We start from the raw sequence: 22515 nt of genomic DNA on the forward strand, positions 1-22515 counted from the left end.
GTGGAGAAACGGACAGTCGACGTATCTTCTGCGGGTCAAATGTGTGCACATATTGATGAAGTGAATCCTAGAAGCAACACAGACAGTTTGTGTTATTAATTACACGCCATTATAAATCAATTTCTCAAGGTGAAAACACACAGGTGAGCTGACATGGTTTGGTGTCTTAGTTTCAACTGTGTCCCTTAGTTTCAAATGTGAAATTAAGCAAAAATCATACAATATTAAAGTATAATAGTTTACTGAGGAAGTCAGGGCCAATAAATGATATAATCTCGTAGTGATGACATTGATTGTAGTATCATATATATATCGTACTTTGACCACTTTATTAGAATTATTACAATATTGACACGGTGGCGTCACACAGATGCTGCAGATTTGGCAGCTACACATCCACGATGCCAATCTGTGACGTGTGAGGCCCACAGAAGCTTCAGGCAGAGTTCATTCCCCAAACAAATGTATAGAGTTATCTTTTTACTTAGTAGATTTATGTATAAAATACAAGTTGTTTATCTCCATAAAAGTGGGTCCCTGTATTAAACGTGTTGGTAAACTTTAATGCTCATTTAAAGGGGCTTTATCATGTAAGAATTGACCATGAGGTGTGTATCAGATTTTACGTTTTCTTTTCTCGCTGATATCTGATCCAGGAAAATATGACAACAATCACTGTGTTAGTGTTTTGCGGTGGGATTGCAGTAACTGTTCAGAATCATAGACTGATTCATCGGATAAAATATCACAGTTTAATTATGATAAATTAAGAACACAATTGCTTACATTCACTTTTATTGAATACTAGTAAGAAACTAAAAATCTGTGTTTTTAAATAAGTTTTTAAAGATGTGCAAAAAGGGTGGAAGAAGAAGAAAATGGCTGCCATAGAACAACATACAGAGGAAGATGAAGCAAACAGACACAGTACACTTCCCTTAGGGTAGGAGTAGTGGTACGGTCCGCTACAGGTGGAGCCAGACCCATGACAGTTGTTTGGGGGGGACAAAAAACGTCCAGTTTATTCTTTTTTTGCCACAGACATACAACGCCACGCTACGTATCTCCCTGGCAGGACCATCGAGCACAGGCCACACCCCCCGTCTACCAAATACAGGTATCATTCTCAGTCTAAACGCACGCCTGACTATTCCAAACCCAACCAAACTATACCATGATGGAAACACGGTTTTACAGAGTGGAACGGTTCGGTTTCCCACAGTCAGTGCGTTTTCATTGGCAATAATACCAAAATTATCAATATTGGTTCCGTTCTTTGGCACCCTTCACTTGGGGTACCAGAGTACTGGTCATGTACTTGGGGTACTGGTCAGGGTGGACTGGTGTAAATATCGCATGGTAGTTGAGGTAAATGCGTGTTTGACGTCCTGTTGAGACAAACGGACGCAAATCTTGCTGGGAAAAAAAGAGCTGCTGGACGTTCTCTGTTGTTTCGTGGTCGTTTCACCGGTACGACGTTGCCCGACCCAGGACTTAACCGTTCCAATCCGAACGATACCGCGATGGAAACACAGCAATAGTCGAGCTTCCACTCAGTTAAGCACTATAATATCAATTAATTTTATTACTCGTTAAATATTAATTTTAGAATCAAAGGAATATAGTGTGATCAACAGCCCTGCAGTAACTGCCGTGTTTTGCTGAGAGGTAACCCCTCTAATATTTAGGCTGCTCTCATTCTCCACAGTCGGGAAATTGTGTCCTGATGCTGCTCAGTGTGTTCTGTTTAGAGCGCCATATATTTGAAACTATAAATATTGATATTTGGCACCGGAATAATAAAAATACATCTCCTCTTATGAGTCAGAATGACATGATGGTAGCGTATAGATGTGATGGTGTTTCTGATGAAACAGTCAACACAGTCTGTGCAGCAGTTATGACTGACTTCATTCTGATATTATATTATTTTGTTGTAAAATTCAGGGCTGCAATGATCCACTATTTTGGTAGTCGATTAATCAGTTTGAGTGGTTTTACTTGATAATTAAAACAATGTGTTATAAATATAATCAGTGTATGTTGAGACTATATCCTGTATAGGAGATATATGTGGATATAAAGCTGCACACAGGTTGTTTCCCTGGACTCATGAAACATTTTGAGAGTGACATTACACTGTAAATACACTCTAAAATAAAATGTAATCTACTGTTTATGGTCTGTATTACATGATCTTAAAATAGTACACGTTTCATGTCAGATAACACCTGCTTTATTTCTTTAAATAAAGGATATTTATGTGTGTTACAATGACATTGACTATAAATATGGTCAAATTGAAGACATGTTATTATAAGTGACTTTTTAAATGAACATTTCTAATAATTAGTATATTTGACAAATATGATGATTATCAATGCAACAGCCTTTAATAACAGGCAATCATGACATGCATTTTTAAAATTAATTAAACAGTAAATGTTGATAATACTGTTCTTATTTGCACCGTGGTTGTTTTTGACGTCAGTTGAAGCTCAAAGGAGAAACAAAACCAGAAGGACGCACTCATTTTAAGTGTTTAATAAACCTGCTTATTTTAGTTTAACGTGACCCTCATGTGGAGGAGGAAGCCATAGAAGAAGGATGATGATGATGATGATGATGATGATGAACAGTTCATTTCCCTAAGTAGTTTTTCCTTGAGTGAGATTCCACTGCAGTCTTTTCATCTTTGTTGTGTGTGTGTGTGCGTCCAGGTATTACTAATGTTGTGGGGACCTAAACCTGTTTACACAGTCACATTATGGGGACTTGTAAATAATGTAAATGACTACATTTTAAGGTCAGGCTCAGGGTTAGGATTAGGTCAGTACTAATTGTGGTTTAGGTCAGAGTAAGTCTCCAGGAAATGAATGTAAGTCAATGCAATGTCCCCTCAAGTCATGAATGTCCAACATGTGTGTCAGAGAGAATCATTACAGATTCACTGACCGGGCGTCACTACTTCATATCTCCTCATGGTGGTGCTGCTCAAATGAATGAGAGAAAACTTAAGGTGGAAGTGACCTGGGATTACAGCGGGATATCGTTAACGGATGTTCCATCCACGCTCAATACATAGAGTTTATAAAAACTGTGAATCTCGCTCTAGTTCCACTCACAGAGGAGCAGAGATGATGCTGAGTGTCACGTCGTGATGTTTTATTACATAAATGAAAGTTTGGACTTTCATCTAAAATAACATCCAGGCTGTTTGAGGAGGCAGAGTCCATGTAAAAGTTTTTTTTTCAGTCCACTTAATTACATGTCAAACATCCTTAAGTCTCCTCAAATAGTCCACTGAACAATTAATCTTTGGAAGTTTCTCAGTTAATCAAGAAAATGTAGGAAAAATGTGTAAATGTCTGTGTTTGTTATTTTCACAATGAACTGAATTGTCGTTTGGTCCAGAAAATGTCAGAAAATGCTGAAAACTATTGATCAGTGTTTCGATTTGAAGTTCTCAAATGTCTGCTTTTGAAATGATTCATTTTTTACAAAATATTCACATTTAAGAAGCTGAAAAATCAGAGAAACTTCCTTTAATTCTTTAAAAACACAAACTGATTAGTCAACTATGAAAATAGCTGCATCTCTACGTGGAATCAACTGTCAATCAGTTGAATCAATTCATATCAGAGAATGTGTAAAAGTAATTGATTAAACACATTTAAGCGACTTTAAGATGATATTTTTCTTGCTTAAGTTATTATTATTATTCTCTGTGTATGTTTGATTTTATTCTGTTTTCTTTCATCCAGGTGAAATAGATCGATGTCTGAAAAAAGTCGGGGAAGGAGTTGAACAGTTTGAAGACATTTGGCAAAAGGTGAGAAATAGAACTGCAACTCATGATTATTTTCATAATCAATTATCTGTTGATTAGGTTTTCTGTGAATTGTGAACTTGTTCCATTTTTATATGATATGTTTGTAGTCGAGCTGTGATATGAAAACGGTCGCTGGCAAACTTTGCATTTGCCTTTTTTCCCGCCATATATTTTCGTAAAATGCTGCCACACTGTGACGTCTGTGACATGGATGTTAGAGGACGACTGACATTAAATAAAACCACCAGACGTTCTTTAATCTGTCTCTTGTGGGTGGGGCTAATCCAAAATACTGAAAAGAAGGGGGGTGTTCTCTGAAAACACCCCCATTAGCACTTGGTACATTCTTCCTGATGAAATCAAATTAACCGTAGACTGTATGAAATGAACACAGTAAAAAGTCGACCAATCAGAATTTGAGTCGAACCAGAACGTATAGACTGATTAATTGACCAGTCCAAATGATTTCTTTGTTTTATGGCGCAAAGAAACCAGAAAATCTTAAACTAATTTAATGGATTATGAATTCCCCTGGTGAGGACAGATCATGATAAATTCACATTCTTTGAACCTTTTCATAGTTTTTCTCCCGTAAGAAGAATTTTATTACATCACAGTTTTCATTCAAACCACACACACACACACACACACACATACACACACAGACACATACACACAATAACCCCAACGTTGTTCCAGAACGTTTTAACCTTTGCCCTCTCTTCTCTTTCACCGTCTCTGCAGCTTCACAATGCAGCAAACGCCAACCAGAAGGAGAAATATGAGGCGGACCTCAAGAAAGAGATTAAAAAGCTCCAGGTAAACACAGAGAGCCTGATTTTAACCTCCCTATGTGTCATTAGAGGTTAGTTTGATTATTGTGACAGCCCGAGTATCTGCTGATGTGACACATTTTCATCTGTGAGTGCAGAGTTTTAAGTTTCATCACAGTCAGCCAGTAGCAGCGTCTGTGCTTCATCTCCATGTTTCCATGAAGACCAAACTCAAGCCAAGCTGAAGATGAGTCTCTGCACAAATCTCACACTTCACTCATGTGTCTCTCTCTCTCTCTCTCTCCCTCTCTCTCTCCCTGTCTGTCTCTCCTCCTCTTCCTCCTCTGATCCGTCAGCGTCTTCGAGACCAGATCAAGACGTGGGTGGCCTCCAACGAGATCAAAGACAAAAGGCAGCTCGTCGAGAATCGCAAACTCATAGAAACGGTGAGTGGAAAGATGGCGGGAGGAGAGAGAATGTTGACTATAGCGCTCCCTGCAGGACGCGTGTGTATGACTGGGTTTGTTTCAGGAAAAGCTCTGAAAATCTTTGTGGTCGTTGTTACAGACAGTATCTTAATCATTAAGATGTGAATGAATGTGTCATGTTGTAAACTATCATTGATTATTATTATTATTATTAGGGCTGCAAGTAACAATTATTCCGTACTTGTTTGGTACACAAACGTTTAAAAGATGTTGGAAAATATTGACCAGTGCTTCTTAAACTTGGAAATGATGTCTGATTTGTCCACAAACCAAAAATGATTCAATTCTGATGATTTCTTTGTTTATATGCAGCAAAGAATTTTCAAGAAGCTGAAAAATCACAGAAACTGGTTTTAATTATTGAACATTTCTAGTAATTGATTAATAATCAATGAAATGTCTTGAAATAAGAATAAAAAAACCTGTTTTTGTGACTTAAAAATATGTAAAAATTCTCTCACACATTGTACAAGTTAACTTTATATGGTACGTAAACTTTTAAAATGTCGATCACAAACCAAAATGATTTAGTTTTAATGATTTGAAGTCAAAATAAAACACAAAAATAAGAAAATTAAGAGTATAGTGCAGTTATTATTACTCTGTTCCTACAAGCTTTTACTTGTGTAGTTTGTAAAAGCAAAACTTAACTGTCCACTGACAATGGTCTAATGAATGAATTAATAATTAAACAAAGCATCACAGCGTTGTTTCTGTCTGATCAGACACACACTGCCTCAAACACAGTGTTTTACTCACATGTGTGCGTTTACACGTGCGTCTGCAGCAAATGGAGCGCTTCAAGATCGTGGAGAGAGAAACGAAGACCAAAGCCTACTCTAAAGAAGGACTGGGTCTGGCACAGAAGGTGGACCCTGCCCAGAAGGAGAAGGAGGAGGTCGGGATGTGGCTGACGGTGAGTGTCATCGCGTCTTTGTCTTTAACGTTACTGCCACCTGGTGGACTGGAGTGGAGTGTTGAAAATCTTCCCTGTGACCATGCTGTCGTCGCCATGTTTACGTCTCATTACCGTAACTCCTGTAGACTGTTAGAATATAAAAGCTATGGACTGGCTCGGTCCAGAGCGTGACCGCGTATACTGGTCATTACGGTAGAACCTCTGGACTCACAGACGAGATTCACCACCGCGTCACACATTTGTGATGTCAGCTTCTCAGTACCGTGATTCCTTAACGGCTGAATAACTGCCAGATGAAAGAAAGTGAAAATTATCTTGGAAAAATGTAAGATTTTGTGACAATTCTACAGCCATAAAATCAAAGTAAATGCAGGCGATGGTCTTAAGAGGGTTTGACTGAGGCAGAAACATAAACTCTCAGGTCCTGGTGCTGTGAGCTGGAAAACATGTTTGTGCTGTTCCTCATAAAAAGATATTTGAAGAATTTTCTTATGAGGACATTGAAAATGGATCTACTTTAAATGTGCAGTTGTTGCTGAAGCTGGAATGCTGACCTCTCCACTGAAGGGTCTAGTAATGTGCAGCTGCTCAGCGCTTAGTGGAACAGCCAGTAGGAGGCGCCCTCTCTCTAAATATCTCTCTGTGAACAGTTGTTTTTTTTTTACCTTACCATAGTAGTCAGCTTTTATTAATATTGTTCATTGTCTATTATTTACAGTGTAATGTGATCTAAGAAGTACTGGATTCTTTTTATTGTACTTTGATTTAAATCTCTATGAAGCTGTGTAATGCTTCTCACCTGAGCTGTGACTAATTCTACTAACATTCATTGGTTCACTCCTTCTCTGTGTCTCAGAACATGATCGACACGTTAAACATGCAGGTGGACCAGTTTGAGAGCGAAGTGGAGTCTTTGTCGGTCCAGACGAGAAAAAAGAAAGGGGACAAAGAGGTGAGTGTGATCTGGTCTCAGTGAAGGTTTGGCTGCTGTCCTCGTCTCTTCATCTTCACACAGTGTGAGGACAAAAAACAAGACGTTTGAGAAGCGCATCATTTCAAGTCGTCCACAGAAACTCATTAAGCCAAATATGAGCCAAAGAAATGATGAGGAAAGTTTTTAGGTGGCAAAATAAAGTTTTCTTGTTCTATTTTTAATTCAAAGCCAGATTTCAGCTCTAAATGTAATTGGTGTGAGTGGGGCATGAAGAATTTAAAGTTGTTTTTATGTAGGAAACTAAAAACTAACGAAAGTTAACGATTATTTTTACAATTGATTTATCTGTCGATTATTTTCCAAATGAGTCAAGTGGGTCCATAAAATGTCAGAATATGTTAAAAATGTTTAGATCAGACTAGGAAATGATGATGTTCTCAAACGCCATGTTTTGTTTGTTAATATGTTAACATGAAGCAAAGAAACAGAAAATATCCACATTTAAGAAGCTGAAAACTTGTTTTAACTAAATTAACGAGTAATAATTGACTTATTGTTGCAGCCCATAATATTTTCAGGTTTCTTTGCTGCATATCACAAATAAATTCAGCTAGAAAATAATGGACAGAGGAATCAATCATGAAAATAAGCCTTAAGTGGAACATGAAGAATTTAACGTCCGCTTCATGTTCCTCACATGTGATGATGCTGCCGCCGCTGCTGCTGTTGTAGCTGCTGCTGCTGCAGCTGTTGTAGCTGCTGCTGCTGTAGCTGTTGTAGCTGCTGCTGTAGCTGTTGTAGCTGCTGCTGTAGCTGTTGTAGCTGCTACTGCTGCTGTTGTAGCTGTAGCTGCTGCTGCTGTAGCTGCTGCAGCTGTAGCTGCTGCTGCTGTAGCTGCTGCAGCTGTTGCTGCTGCTGTAACTGTTGCTGCTGCTGCTGTAGCTGTTGTAGCTGCTGCTGTAGCTGTTGTAGCTGCTACTGCTGCTGTTGTAGCTGTAGCTGCTGCTGCTGTAGCTGCTGCAGCTGTAGCTGCTGCTGCTGTAGCTGCTGCAGCTGTTGCTGCTGCTGTAACTGTTGCTGCTGCTGTAGCTGTTGTAGCTGCTGCTGTAGCTGCTGCTGCTGCAGCTGTTGTAGCTGCTGCTGTAGCTGTTGTAGCTGCTGCTGTAGCTGTTGTAGCTGCTACTGCTGCTGCTGCTGTAGCTGCTACTGCTGCTGTTGTAGCTGGTGCTGTTGTAGCTGTAGCTGCTGCTGCTGCTGCTGCAGCTGCAGTAGCTGTAGCTGCTGCTGCTGCTTCATTAATATTATGTTCTGAGAGGAAACGCGTGGCTACGTTCCACTAAAACATGACTGGCCTGTGTTTTTAAAGATCACATCAGCGTAAGCAGTCGTTCTGAAGAGTCCACTCTCTAAGCTTTTACTCACCAAATACACGTCCACAGTCCACAGACGTGAGCTGAACTACACGAGTAAGCAAGAAAATGAAAATAAAAGGCGTTTGATTTTTTACTTCAGAGCGTTAATCAACTGTGACGGAGTTTTAAGAATGAATTATTGAAATATGAAGTGGTTGCGTTTGACGCATTAGGCTGTAAAGTGCACGTGGAGCAGCTGCTTCTGTGTTTCACTTCACTTATTAAAATTTTAACATCCTTTCTCTTCATGCTTGTTTTGCTTGTTTTATTTTAAAATGACGCTCGCGCTCTTAAATTAAGAAGTTTGTGCGACAACAACCGGCTCTGACAGCTCACCGTCCACACACACACGCACAAACTATGACTCGACAATTTTTAAGGTCTCTTCCTCCGTCTGTCTTTCCGTCTGTCTGTCCTGTTTTTCCCCTTGTTGCATAGAAGCAGGACCGGATTGAGGAGCTGAAGAAGTTCATCGAGAAGCATCGACACCACATCAGGATGCTGGAGACGATACTGAGGATGCTGGACAACGACTCAGTGCAGGTGGACGCCATCAGGAAGATCAAGGTTTGTCCACGCCTGCAGACGTCTGTGGACCAGTCAATATTATGTTTGTTATCGAAATAGTTTAGTCGTGGATTAATAATCGAGTAATTGTTACAGCAAAAACAGAACATGAATAAAAGCACTGGTTCCCTTTTATATTCCAGTCATTTTTTGAGGTTTTGTTTTGCACAATTCCTTTAAAAAATAACCTTTCTAATATTTTTCCTTGTCCTTCCTCGTGTTCCAGGATGACGTGGAGTATTATGTGGACTCGTCGCAGGATATGGACTTCGAAGAGAACGAGTTCCTCTACGACGACCTGAATCTGGAGGAAATTCGTAAGTGGAGTTCTGTGTAATCTGAACTATGAGCACATTTTTGTTTTGATGGAAACGTAGATTATAAAGTCAATGCACACCTGGATAAAATAAAACTTAATTTTATGCTCATTATTCAAAACATAGGCACATAAACGTTAACTGAAAGGTTTGGATCATTTTGTGGCCCAGACTTTGGGTCCCGACCCAGACTTTGAGCACATTAAATGTACATAGAATGAATGATTATTATAATAACCTGTGTACGATTTTTAACTTACGATAACTAAATTCTTTTTTACTCACATTAGTATATAAATCAACACAATCTTACCCATCCCCCCCCCACACACACACATTTAATCTGACATGTCAATTTTTCCCAGTTAACAGTTTTAAATACAAGACAGTTATTGATTGTTGATGCTCTATGTGCAGATGAGGTACAGCTGCTGCAGAAGTCGGTATAGAGACCCCAGAAGAAGGAAATTCAGATTCAGACAATGATTGACTGATATTTGATGTAAACTCTTGTTCCGTGTGTGTCTCTGCAGCTCAGGCGCTGATGGCCACGTCACCGCCAGGACACTCGCACTTAGAGGACGAGATCTTCCAGCACTCCAGCAGCACGCCCACCTCCACCACCTCGTCCTCGCCCATCCCCCCCTCACCGGCCACGTGCACTACGGTACCAAAGCTTTCACAGACTCAGCCGTTCCACGTGTGTGGATTTTCTGTTTGTGGCTCATTGTTTTTAAACGTGGTCCAAATGTCAGGAGGAGGTTTAACTTGTGTTATTTAAAGGGGACATATTATGCAAAATCAACTTTTTAACCATTTCAATACTTATATTTGGGACTCTGGAGGCCCTACCAGTCGCCAAAGTGTAGAAAAACCATACTCAGTCATGTTTTCGTGGTCCCCCTTAGTGTAAGTATAGGCGATAAAACACTCCATGTTGAATTCCCTGCTCTTATGACGGCAGCATGCGCATTTCACCGCGAATGTTACCGCCCCACCAGTAAGTTTACTTGGAGAGCTCCACCTTAGCTCCACCTTGTCCCTGCGAGAGTGCAGGCGAGGGAGGAAGAGCGGTATTATGTCAACGCGGAGGGACAAGTGTGCTGTTGGTGGCTGCACAGTGGAGCACAGTGTTTTACAGAGGATTTTATATATGAAGCTAATGTGCCGGATAAAGTCAGCAAACGTGTGTTCGCACCACTTTTTAATTACATGTCATTTAGCAGACGCTGTTATCCAAAGCGGCTTACAATTGGATTGAATACAATCAGCCAGGGGTGGAGTCGAACTTGCGACCATTGGGACCACGATGTCTTTCACACACAGGCTTCCAGTCTTAACCACTGAGCCACTCCACCCCACCACTTCACATCAGACTGCGACCAGCGGTCGCCGTATTTAGTCAGCAACGTACAAACACACACATTGTTAAGAAAAGGTCACATAGAGGTCATAACTGACCATTCTGACACGTCCTAATTAAACATATTTGTTCAGTATGTCCTCCATGACCGGAGCACAGCGGTGGATCAGTGGTGCTGTCCGTAAGTGTTTTTAACTGATTTACAGTTGGACAGTGTTCGGCTCCATCCTTATGTAGGACGTCTCTTCCTGTGACGGCACTCTTGCTGACATGTTGATATTGTCAGAGAACTAGTGGAGGGAGGGGGAGACGAATAGAGCTGTAAAGCGCTGTAAAGAGGACAAATCAGAAACCCCCTGGAAGAAGTGGGTGTGTGTTTGCCTGGGTCTCATTTGCATATAAAGGGACCATGCACAAAACCGAGCGTTCTGAATGGGGCGGGTTTAGCAGGGTTATTGAACTGCTATGATGCTTCATCCTTATGGTATTTTGACCAAAGCATGTCACTGACATGTTCATTAGTACACCAGGGAACTATTTTAACTTGGAGAAATAGGGTATAATATGTCCCCTTTAAAGTGGATCTAAGGATTGCTGCATTCACACCGCCCTCTGCTGAACAATATGGTAGACATTTCAGATGGTCTGATGTGCTTCCAGGCTGTATATTTTATTATTTTATTATATTATTATATATGTATATATTATTTTGGAAAGTTTGAACTTTACCCCTCAAGTTCAAACTAATAAAAAAGATAAAAAGTACTAAACGGTCTGGGTAATATGTCATATAAATCCTGATATATTATATATGTATGTATATATATTTATGTATATATATGTATGTATATATATATATTTATATATGTGTATATATATTTATGTGTATATATATACATATATATGTGTATATATATTTATGTATATATATACATATATACATGTATGTATATATATGATATAAAGCTGCACACACACAGGTTGTTTCTCTGGACTCATGACAGTACACTGTAAATACACTCTACTATTTATCATCTGTATTACATGATCTTAAAATACACTTAATATTACCTTTCATTTCAGATAATACCTGCTTTATTTCTTTGGCTTATTTATGTCAAATTAAGGTTTATTTGCCTAGAAATGTAGTCAAACACACTCGGTGAGTCTTTTTACTGCAGATTAAATCATTTGACGCCTTTGTTTGATCAGCAAGTGTAAATGTGTCCCTCGTCCTCGCCGTTAAAACTCGTCTGCTCTTCTTTTCTGAGTAAACTTCATCAAACTGCTCCAGCAAAAACAATCACCTCCCACTTTATTCTCATCATTGACCCTCATTTTTGTCACTTCTTCTTTCTCCTCATCATCATGTCTGACATTAAAACGGTGAACGTGAGGTAATTGCCATTGTTCTGCTGCGGTTAGCCTCGAATCATCTGTTCTTTCGTCTCTGCCCACATACTGCACTCTTTATTACTGTATGAGAGCAGTTATTGTGTGTGAATAGAGGGCGTGGAAATGTGAAATGCTTTGACATCGAGGAGGTGGAGTTTAGCTATTAATGATCGAGGAACAGAGGGTAAGTCTGAGACTCGTACAGCTTCAGTTACACTGATAAAAGTCAAAGTTCACTTATGAAACATGCAACTTTCCTCATAGATGATACGTGAAAACGGCTGATTTTAAATATACGATATCTCTGCAGTGTTTTACGTTCATGTCTTGTTAAATGTGGGCGGATTATATGAGATTATTTCCCCTTTTCTGCTCCTCACTTAGATTTTGTATTTCCTGTGTTTTATTCATAACATGAAAATAAAAACTTGATTGTTGTTATTTTCAGGAGAACTCAGAGGACGATAAGAAGAGAGGACGTTCGACTGACAGTGAAGTGAGTCAGGTGAGTCTGAAGAGAAAGAAACTCATGAAATAATCCTGAGTTTAACAGTCACAACATCAGATTAGCCAGTGAGGTCATAAAGTAAAGAAAGTAAATTTTATTGCGCAAAACAATGTTTGCTACAAATGAACAAATACACTATTATTTCATCTGTTTTGTTTTTCTGTGATGAAATGGCGATTTTAAGCCAGTAAATCTGCACATTTTCTCTCCGTCTTCTCTTTTCATTTTAATTATTTCGTCAGAAATGAATGTAACGGCTCATACACTCAGAAATTCTCATGTCTTGTTAAATTATCTTATAGATTAATTTCATATGGTTATCACTCTACAGTGTGAAACATTTGACATATTTACTCAGGAATATTTGTCTTATTGTCTTCGTACTTTCCAAAGTCGCATTTAAGAAAGCTCTTATATTTCATAAAATGAAATTCAAAATGAGTGCAGTCTTTTTGCTCATTCATAGAGTTTTAATTCCAGATGTTATGAAGTGTACAGAATAGTTCAGTGTCACGGTGTGAAAACAGGACGAAGAAACCCATGTTTTCTTATTTTTGGTTTCCAGTCGCCCGTGAAGAACGGAAACCCGTCCTCCTCGCTGTCCTCTTCCTCCTCCTCCTCATCCTCCTCGTCCTCCTCGTCCTCGTCCTCCTCCTCTGTCTCAGGACTGACCGCATCCTCGCTGGTCTCTATGGCGACCATCGCTGCGGGCGGCGGCGGCTCCGGTGGGAACAGTCACCACGGCAGCTCGGGGGGTTTGCTCTCCAACATCTCCGCCGGCAGCTACAGCAACGCCACGCAGCAGCCGCCGCACCCGTCAACACAGCAGCAGCAACAGGCCAAAAACTCACTTGGCTCCTCCTCATTGCCCATCCCCATCGCCACCATCAACAGCCACCCCGCCCCCTTGGCCTCCTCTCCCCCCAACGCCATCACTCAGGGGCCCCTGATGTCAAACTCCCAGCCTCAGGCTCCGTTGGGGCCCCCGCCGACCTCCAACAGCTTCGGGCTGGGTCTGGGTCTGTCGCTGGGGAAAGGCGGCATGTCCGGCTCCATGGCCACCAGCCCGTTGTCTGGTAGTCTGGGTCTCTCGGGGATGCCGGCGTCCCTGAGCTCCATGGCCAGCCTTCTGTCCAGCTCCACCCCGGCACCGTACGCTCAGGCGGCCGCCGTGGGCACCGTCGGCTCAGGGTTGCCGGGCTCTCTGGGCGGCATCTGCACCACCACCTCCAACAGCGCGGTGGGGTCCATCGGCAGCGGGTGCGTTACAGTCGGCGGCCCGACGTCCTCGTCGGCCGGACTGCTGGGCTCGTCGGTGGGGATGGGAACCATCGGCTCTGGGATTCTGGGTCTGGGCTCGAGCCAGTCGCTGGTGCAGAGTTCTTCTCTGATGTCGCCGGGTCCGGTGGGAGGCCTCGCTCCAGGGAGTGGACTGGGAGTCATCGGGAGCAACGGGGGCAGCTCGGGATCGTCGGGGAGCGGAGTCATCGGAGGAAACTCGTCGCTCTCCGTCCGACCGCCGAGTCAGCAGAAGCAGAACGGTAGCACCAGTGAGTTTTTGTTCAAGTGTCGCCATGTTTCATTCATCCAGCCATAACATCAGCTCACCTTAATGTACACGGAGAGGTGTATGAGGCTGTGTGTCACTTCCTCTGACATTGATTTAGTGATAAATGTTGAAAAATATCAATCAAACCTGGAGATGATGATGATGATGATGATGTTCTCTAAAAGGGATTCAGTTTGAATGATTTATTTGTTTTATGGAGCAAAGAAATATTGACGTTGTCTCTTTGTCCCAGGTTACAGTGCCGTGGTCGCTGACGCCACAATAGAATCCATCCTCAGCAGCAGCCAATCACTGAGCAGCCAACCATCGTCTTTGACCTCCATAGCCAATCAGCCGTGAGTATCCAGCAGCAGTTTGAGTGACACTTTTATTGTTAGAACAATAAACCATCAAGTTGAAAAACGTACATTAAAATGTAGGCGTTGTTTTCATGTTATATATTATATACTGTATGTAGTAGATAGATAATGGCTGAATGTGTTCAAGTGTTTTAAAGTCATTTTCACACGTCTTAAAAATCTAAACCCGTCTTTGTCTCTCAGTGTTTCTTCCTCTCTTCTCGGTCTCTTTCCCAGTAAGGACACTGGTCCCAGTTTACTGGGCTCTTTAACTCTGTCGTCGAGCGCTCTGTCCCCGGCGTCTTACAGCGAGGCTAAAACTGCAAACATCAGCATCAGCAGCAGCAGCAGTAACAGCCTGCTGAACGGACCAATGTCCTACTCCACTATGTCCTCTGACAGCATCAAGGTGAGACAATAGCACAACAAACTACACACACACACACACACGAGGGCTGAGACCATATACAACTTTAATAATCAGCATCAGCGTATAATTATTTATTCATCAGCCACTTACGACGCATTCTTGTTCTCAGAAAAAGTTGGTAAATGCTCCAAAGTCACTAAAACCTTATTTTATTCATCGCAAAATGTAGTTGGCAAAATCAAATGTTAATATTGAGTTTATATATTATTCTATTTACGTATACAACCTCACACACACACACACACACACACACACACACGCACGCACACAACTAAGAACCTGTTTTCCCATGAGTCTCCTTGTCTGTCCTCATCAGCCCCAGGAGCCTCTGAGCAGCCTCAAGTCCATGGCTGAGCGAGCAGCACTCAGCTCAGGGATGGAGGGAGACCTGCCCTCACTGCACCTCACCGCAGGTAACACACACACACACACACACACACACACACACACGCCAAGCACAGAGCACAAGTAGGAAAACTGATTTTTTTCCTGTTTAACTGAAATGAAACTTCTACATATATCACATATATATAATCTGCTGAAGTCTACAGTATCTTAAGAACACGTTCACGTCTTTATCTCACTCGTAGACACACTTTCCCAACAGGAAACTGAAGTTTGTAAACCACTCACTCTCCCACACCAAACCTCACAGAGAAAACCAGTGATTTTAACATCACACACACACACACACACACACACACACACACACACTCACTGCTGCCTCCATCACTAAGTTCTAATGTCTTAGTTTGAGATTTCATCTTGTGAAATCCTTCCCTCACATGTACCTCAGTGACCACACGAGGCAGCTCCTGTGTCCCTGCGAGCTAAAATCACTGATTTTCTCTGTGGGCTTTGGTGTAGGAGAGTGAGTGGTTTACAAACTTCAGTTTCCTGTTGAGAAAGTGTGTCTAAGAGTGAGATAAAGATGTGAACATAATCTGAAGGTGTCATTGTAGATTTTACCCGGTGAGTTTGACTATAATCCTGGATTTTATTCCCCTCTCTCTAACTGTCTGTCCTCTCCGCGTCTCCACAGACATCTTCCCCAGTAGCACCGTGGCCTCCTCCGTCTCCTCGTCAGCACCCCAGTCCTCGCTGTCAGAGGTCAGCATCGCTCCGTCACTGGGCGTCTGCCCGCTGGGGCCGGTTCCCCTGTCCAAAGACCAGCTCTACCAACAGGCCATGGAGGAGGCGGCGTGGACGCACATGCCCCACCCGTCCGACTCGGAGAGGATCAGGTGCAGTACAAACTCTTGTTTTCACGATAGGAATAATGAAAACAGTGTGACTGTAATTATGGACAAAACCTTTTTACTTGTTTGAGAAAAATCCTTTCCGTTTTAATTTTTTTTTAGGTTGTTAAAAATGTTTAACTTTGAATTTGAGAGGAAAACAATTAGAATGTAAATATAAGAATTTAAAAGCACAAGTAGCATCCTAAAACAAAGTGTCTCTGACACAGTTTGTGTCGTTTGCTTATTTGGGTTGAAATGTTCTGTTCTGTTTTTCCCTGACATCCTTGTCTGTTTGTTTGATTTTTGGGACACTCTTGTTGTGTCACTGTGATGAGTGGAAACAAACCAGGACACAGTGAGTTTGTCTGGGGTCTAAAAATACGTGGTTTACATGGAAAAAGTGAGTTTGGTGGATTTTCCCACTTAGTGTGGATCCATCAGGGAGGTCACGTGATCGTTCCCAGTGAGTTCTTCCTCTTTTTAGTTTGACGAGGTTCTTACACGATGCTATTTTATTGTATCATAAACTTATTTCTTAGTAAATGTGTTTTTTGAAGAGAGAACTTCCTGCCACAGGAAATGCGACACATTTGGTATATACATGTATTCATGTATATTTGAACAGTATTTGTCATTATTTATGGTGTTTGTTCATGCTCATGTTTTTGTTTATTCATGCTTATTATCAACAGCAATGATTTTAAAAGGCTTATGTTTCCATGCTAAAAAATCTTCATAGACATTCGTGTAACGTTAATTTGAATACATTTTCTTTATTATTTCACGTTAAGAACAAACAAAGTTTAAGTCACAAAAGAGGACTGATGCATTCTGGGAGATGGAGTCCACGATGTGTGAGGCGTTCTAAGACGTTTGTTTATATCGTTTTTACAATTTTTTTTCTGATCTGACTGACACAACTTCATGTTCCCTCTTGTTTTTTGTCTCGTTGTCTCGTTGTCCCTCCGTCCTCCGCTTGTGTCCCACTAAAAGACTCTGTCCTCTGTCCACAGGCAGTACCTGATGAGGAACCCGTGTCCCACCCTGCCTTTCCACCACCAGGTGCCGCCACCTCACTCCGACACCGTGGAGTTCTACCAGAGACTCTCCACAGAGACGCTCTTCTTCATCTTCTACTACCTGGAGGTACGATGTTCGCTCATCTCAGAAGAAGAGGAGGGAGAGGAGGAAGAGGAGGGAGTGTTTCCACATGTCTGTAACGCTGTGTGTCCTCTGTGTCGTCTGTGTGTGCAGGGCACCAAGGCTCAGTATCTGGCAGCCAAAGCTCTGAAGAAACAGTCGTGGAGGTTTCACACAAAGTACATGATGTGGTTCCAGAGACATGAAGAACCCAAGACCATCACGGATGAGTTTGAGCAGGTCAGTGTCTCGTCTTCATGTGTTTCAGCGGATTATGAAGAAACTTAGTAACTAAGTATTTAGTTTATTCATACTTAGTTTTTGCATCGTTCTCCTCTTGCTCTTAGTCGTCGTCGTCTTCTTCTCTGTTTTCTTCATCTTCCTCTGTATGTTGTTCTATGGCAGCCATTTTCTTCTTCTTCCACCCTTTCTGGCCATTTTTGCACATCTTTAAAAACTTCTTAAAAACACAGATTTTTAGCTTCTTACTTGTATTGAATAAAAGTTCAAATAAGCAGTTGTGTTCTTAATTTATCATAATTAAACTGTGATGTTTTATCTGATGAATCAGTCCATGATATCTTCAGAACATGATCACGTCTTTATCTCACTGTTGGACAAACTGAAGTTTATAAGCCACTCACTCTCCCACACCAAAGCCCACAGTGATGGAGGCAGCAGTGGATCAACAACTCCTGTGTGTGTGATGTAAAATCATTGATTTTCTCTCTGGACTTTGGTGTGGGAGAGTGAGTGGTTTATGAACTTTGATGTAGGGATGCACCGATATGACTATTTCCCCCGATACCGATATCCGATATTAATATTGCTGCTATGGCCGATAACCGATATCTACCGATATCGATATATGTTTTAAAAAAAAGTTTCTGAGATGATAAAAGTTTGTACAGAATGAAAATCATGCAAGCTGAATTTTTGAATGTCTTCCTTTATTTTCAAAACATGTTTTACCTCCAAATAACAAGGTCACATAAGACACAAGTAACCAACTACAAGTAAAGATTTTTAGAAACCTTTACCACTTGTAGCAAGTGTGTAACTAAATTAAAGTAGTTTAAAAGTTTAACTCCCTCAACTCACTAAACTCCTGTGAGAAAGTTTGGATCATAAATTACAAACATGAACATAAATAAAAATAATACCCTGCCAAAGTTACTGTAACCGAGATAAGGGCGTCTATACTGGGTACGTAAATAAAGTCAACAACCCTTCCTTCCGGCAACAACAACAACCGCGCCACTTCCCTTCACAATAAAACTACACAACAGATGCCTGACAAGCTCTACTAAGAGCTGCCATAATAAAAGAAAACATGTTAAAATACTTTATCAAACTTGCCAGTATTTATGGCAACCAGATATTTATTCAATTGCAAAACATTGTTGCGGGGTTCAATATGCGCTATCAACCGTCGGAACCCTCGGCTGGTCGTCAAGAGCAATCATTTCCATTGCCTTGATCGTTATTGCCCTGGCCACTGTCTTCCTTTGGTCGAGTCCCAGCTGCGCTGCTTTCTTTTTTGTCTGCAGCCTAATGTTACTAGCGTTAGCTTCCTGCCGTTGTTTGTGTACTTCAGGGTGACGGTTTTTCAAATGACATAATTAAATTTGTGGTATTGAATGACTTGACGCGGAACCCTCCGCGCATTACCTCGATTTTTCAAGTGTTGCATAATGCTTTTTGCGTATCTTCTATTAACACCCTGAAAAATCGCCCACACCGCTGACATTCTCTCTCCTCAACACACACACACACACACACACACACCTTGTGCTGCGCTTGCGCCACTGACGCTGTCATGTGCCCAAACAAATGCCGCATGGCCTCCCCTTCCCGACACACATACACAAACAGCAATTAGACGGATATAAACATCGGTTGTTAAAATCGGCGCAGTTTTACTCATTGAACCGATGCCGATATGTTAAAAAATGACGAACATCGGCCGATAACAATATTAATGCCGATATATCGTGCATCCCTACTTTGATGTGATGTTTTTGATGCGAGGATTGTGATGAGTATTTATTGTATTTATTTATTTATTTATTATTATTTGCATGGTTTGTGTTTTAGGGAACCTACATTTACTTTGACTACGAGAAATGGGGCCAGAGGAAGAAAGAGGGTTTCACGTTCGAGTACCGGTATCTAGAAGACCGCGACCTCCAGTGACCTGTGGAGACAAACGCGGACAAACAGACAGATGGACGCCAGAGAAGTGAGACGGGGGACAAGTGGACACACAGAAAGACAAACGAGCAGCTGAAGACGGGAGCGGTCCACTGGCTAACATTTGACCTCAGCTCACCGAGGGACGGGAGCCAGACTCCTCCCTCCCTCTGACCTGACCTCTGCCTCGTCATCCTCAGTGATAAGCTCCTCCCACCACCTGCATCATCAGGATCAGGTCCTTCTTTTTTTTTCCTGTCTTTTCCTGAAACTGGAGCTTTCTTTTCACACAATACGAGGACTTTTATTTTGTAGTTGTCCACCTGACGCCACACGTTTCTTTGTTTTTGTTTTCATTCCCCGCTCTGTTGTGTTGCTTTAAAAGCGGTTTCGCCCTGAAACAACCAAAGATAATGAACCGTTAATCATACAACAGTCACACACACACACACACACACACACAGAGAAAGAGAGGAAACTTTAACCATGACTCAGCGTCTCAGGCTGTGGGCGGAGACCGATGCAGCGGTGAGGAGGAGGAGTTATTTTGATTCCTCTTTCCTTAATAAAATAATAAACACTTTATTAGGTACACCTGGCTAACATGGCTGCCACTGGAGACTCGAGGAGAAATACATTGTAGCCAGACTCCTCTACGTCTACGATACGTTAAGAACACGTTCACGTCTTTATCTCAGTGTCAGGCGGACTCTTCACACAGGAAACTGACGTTTGTAAACCACTCCCACACCAAAGCCCATAGAGAACAAGAACTATTTTACATCACAGCCTCACAGGAGTTGTTGATGCACTGCGGCCTCCATCGCTAAGTTCAAATGTGTTATTTGTATTATTTCTGTGTTTGAAAGACTTCACTAACATTTACCCAAGTGACACAAAGTCACCACACGAGGCAGCAGAGGACCAGCAGCTAAAATGACTGATTTTCTCTGTGGGCTTTGGTGTGTGAGAGTGAGTGGTTTACAGACTTCAGTTTCCTGTTGGAAAGGTTTGTCTCACAGTGAGATAAAGACGTGAACGTGTTCTTAAGACGCCGTAGACTCAAACTGACGTAGATTTTATGAGCCGAGTCTTTTAAGAAGTGGCTCAAATGTTTTTTTTTCCTGGTTCCTCAGGCTTTAAAAACCCCAACACTACCACGACTGTCTCACTCTCTCTCTCTCTCGCACGCACACACGCACACACACACACACACTTCACCATCCTGTGTTCTGTGTGAAGTGGCTTCAGAGTGGCTGTTTCATTTTTGTGAGTCTGCGCTCTATAAATAATCGAGCCCCGCCTCCTCCTCACATCATCATCATCATCACAGCCACAGCCGCCGAGGTGTTGGTAGTAACGTTGTAACCTGGTGGGCAGCGTTAATGTCAGTTTCACCACACACACACACACACACACACAAACAAGAGGACAATTTAACAACAACATGATGAAGACGTAGAAGAACGAGGTCAAAGGTCAGACGTCTGGCAACTAAATAAGAGAGAAATCATGATGGTTTGAAATGTTAGGACGTCAAAGAAGTTTCTTCTTTTTTTTAAAGGTGAAAAGTATTCGTTTTGATCGCGCTTACGTACAAAAACGACGCAAAGCCGCGAATTCCAGCTTCGATCGGAACAGGAAACGGAAATCGTGGAAATGAAATAACACGACTTTTCACCAAAAAATTGAAAATTATTTCTTCATTCTCCTTCCTTCCTTTCCTTAACTTTCTTCCCTGCTTCCTTTGTCGTCATCATCAAACTGATACCAGCACTGACACACACACACAAACAGACGCACAACTGACAGTTGTCTTTTCCCGCGTTTCGCTGGCGTTTTCTTCTCGCTGTTTCTCTTCTTCTTCTCGCGTCAGGTAAATGTTTCCGTTGTTTCTCAGGAAGTATTTGATCATTTAATGAGGAAATGTAATCGTTGTCATCAGCAGCTGCAGTAACAGCACAACAACAACAACAACGACGACGGCCGACAAAAATCACGCTTTCATCCCTCGCTTCACGCGCGTTGTTTCATTTCACAAAAATCACTGTTTTTTTTCTTTGTTTGTTTCTTTGTTTTTTTAAGAAAAAGAAATAAAACAGAAAAATAACACATTTTTATCCTCCAATGTTTGGAGCAGCAACAGAGACCATCTTTATTATTATATTTTGTATTTTTTTGGACTTGTCTGTGGTTGTTTGTACTGGTTTGTTTTTGGGAAAGTGTTTTAAAACCCGAGGAGAACGAGGATTTTATAAACACACACACACACACACACACACACACACACACACACGTGTTGAGCCGCTCCCTCCACTCTCTGTCCTGCTTTTAAAAACTGTTTGTTTACGTTTGTCGTCCTTGATTTTTTTGAAAGGACGAGAGTTTTGACGTGAAATGTGAAAATCTTTCTCTCGGCGACAAACTCTTGTACAGACTCTTTTCTTCAAAAAGCTCTCGGTTGTTTTTTTTTGTCTCTTGTTTGTTGTCGTCGGACAACACGCGAGTACGACGCTTACAGAGTGACACGCTGAAAAAGTAAATAATGAAATAACCCATGAATAAAGGATTGTAAAATATTAAAAAAGAATTACTTTTCAGAAAAATCCCAGCTGCTCGTGTGGTTTGTGAAATATAAGAAACTAATAAAGTTTTCATGAAGCTTTCACAGTCACAGACGGTTCCCTGAGGTTCACCTGTCAGCAGGTAAGAGCGTCCACTTCCTCTGATGTTTTATACAGAAAAAGTCCAGAACATGAATTTGAAAACAAACCAACATATTTCTGCTTGTACGACACGTCATTTCTTTTTCTGCTCTGGTTTTCTGAGGTTTTTCTCCTCGTCTCCTCAGAGGGAACTCCTCCTTTGACTCTGCGTCTCCTGGACTCTGTCTCAGCCTGAAGCTCAGACGTCCCAGATTATCATCATCATCTCATCCTTTCAGTCACGACTCACAGCTCATGACCACAGGTGAGGTTTGGAACTTCTGACTCCTGACCTCAACACAACTCTGTCTCTCTCTGTCTGTCTGTCTCTCTCTGTCTCTTTCTGTCCGTCTCTCTCTGATTTTCTGTCCAGTAAAAAACTCAGGTAAA

General features: G+C 41.5%; 1 protein-coding gene across 1 annotated transcript; it reads left to right on the top strand.

The window, feature by feature from the left end:
• Nucleotides 1–3748: 3748 nt before the first annotated feature.
• Nucleotides 3749–21679, top strand: LOC122786507 (CCR4-NOT transcription complex subunit 3-like; the record flags this gene model as incomplete). Its single annotated transcript, XM_044052868.1, has 17 exons — nt 3749–3832; nt 4577–4651; nt 4962–5051; nt 5881–6009; nt 6869–6964; nt 8797–8925; nt 9152–9242; nt 9776–9909; nt 12449–12505; nt 13074–14058; nt 14311–14413; nt 14621–14825; nt 15163–15259; nt 15889–16090; nt 17101–17233; nt 17342–17467; nt 19325–21679. Coding segments are annotated over 17 exons (2835 nt in total), but the record flags the coding sequence as incomplete, so codon positions are not given.
• Nucleotides 21680–22515: the final 836 nt, after the last annotated feature.

This window comes from Solea senegalensis, linkage group LG20 (assembly GCF_019176455.1).
Source record: "Solea senegalensis isolate Sse05_10M linkage group LG20, IFAPA_SoseM_1, whole genome shotgun sequence".
In the NCBI taxonomy this organism is placed as follows: Eukaryota; Metazoa; Chordata; class Actinopteri; order Pleuronectiformes; family Soleidae; genus Solea; species Solea senegalensis.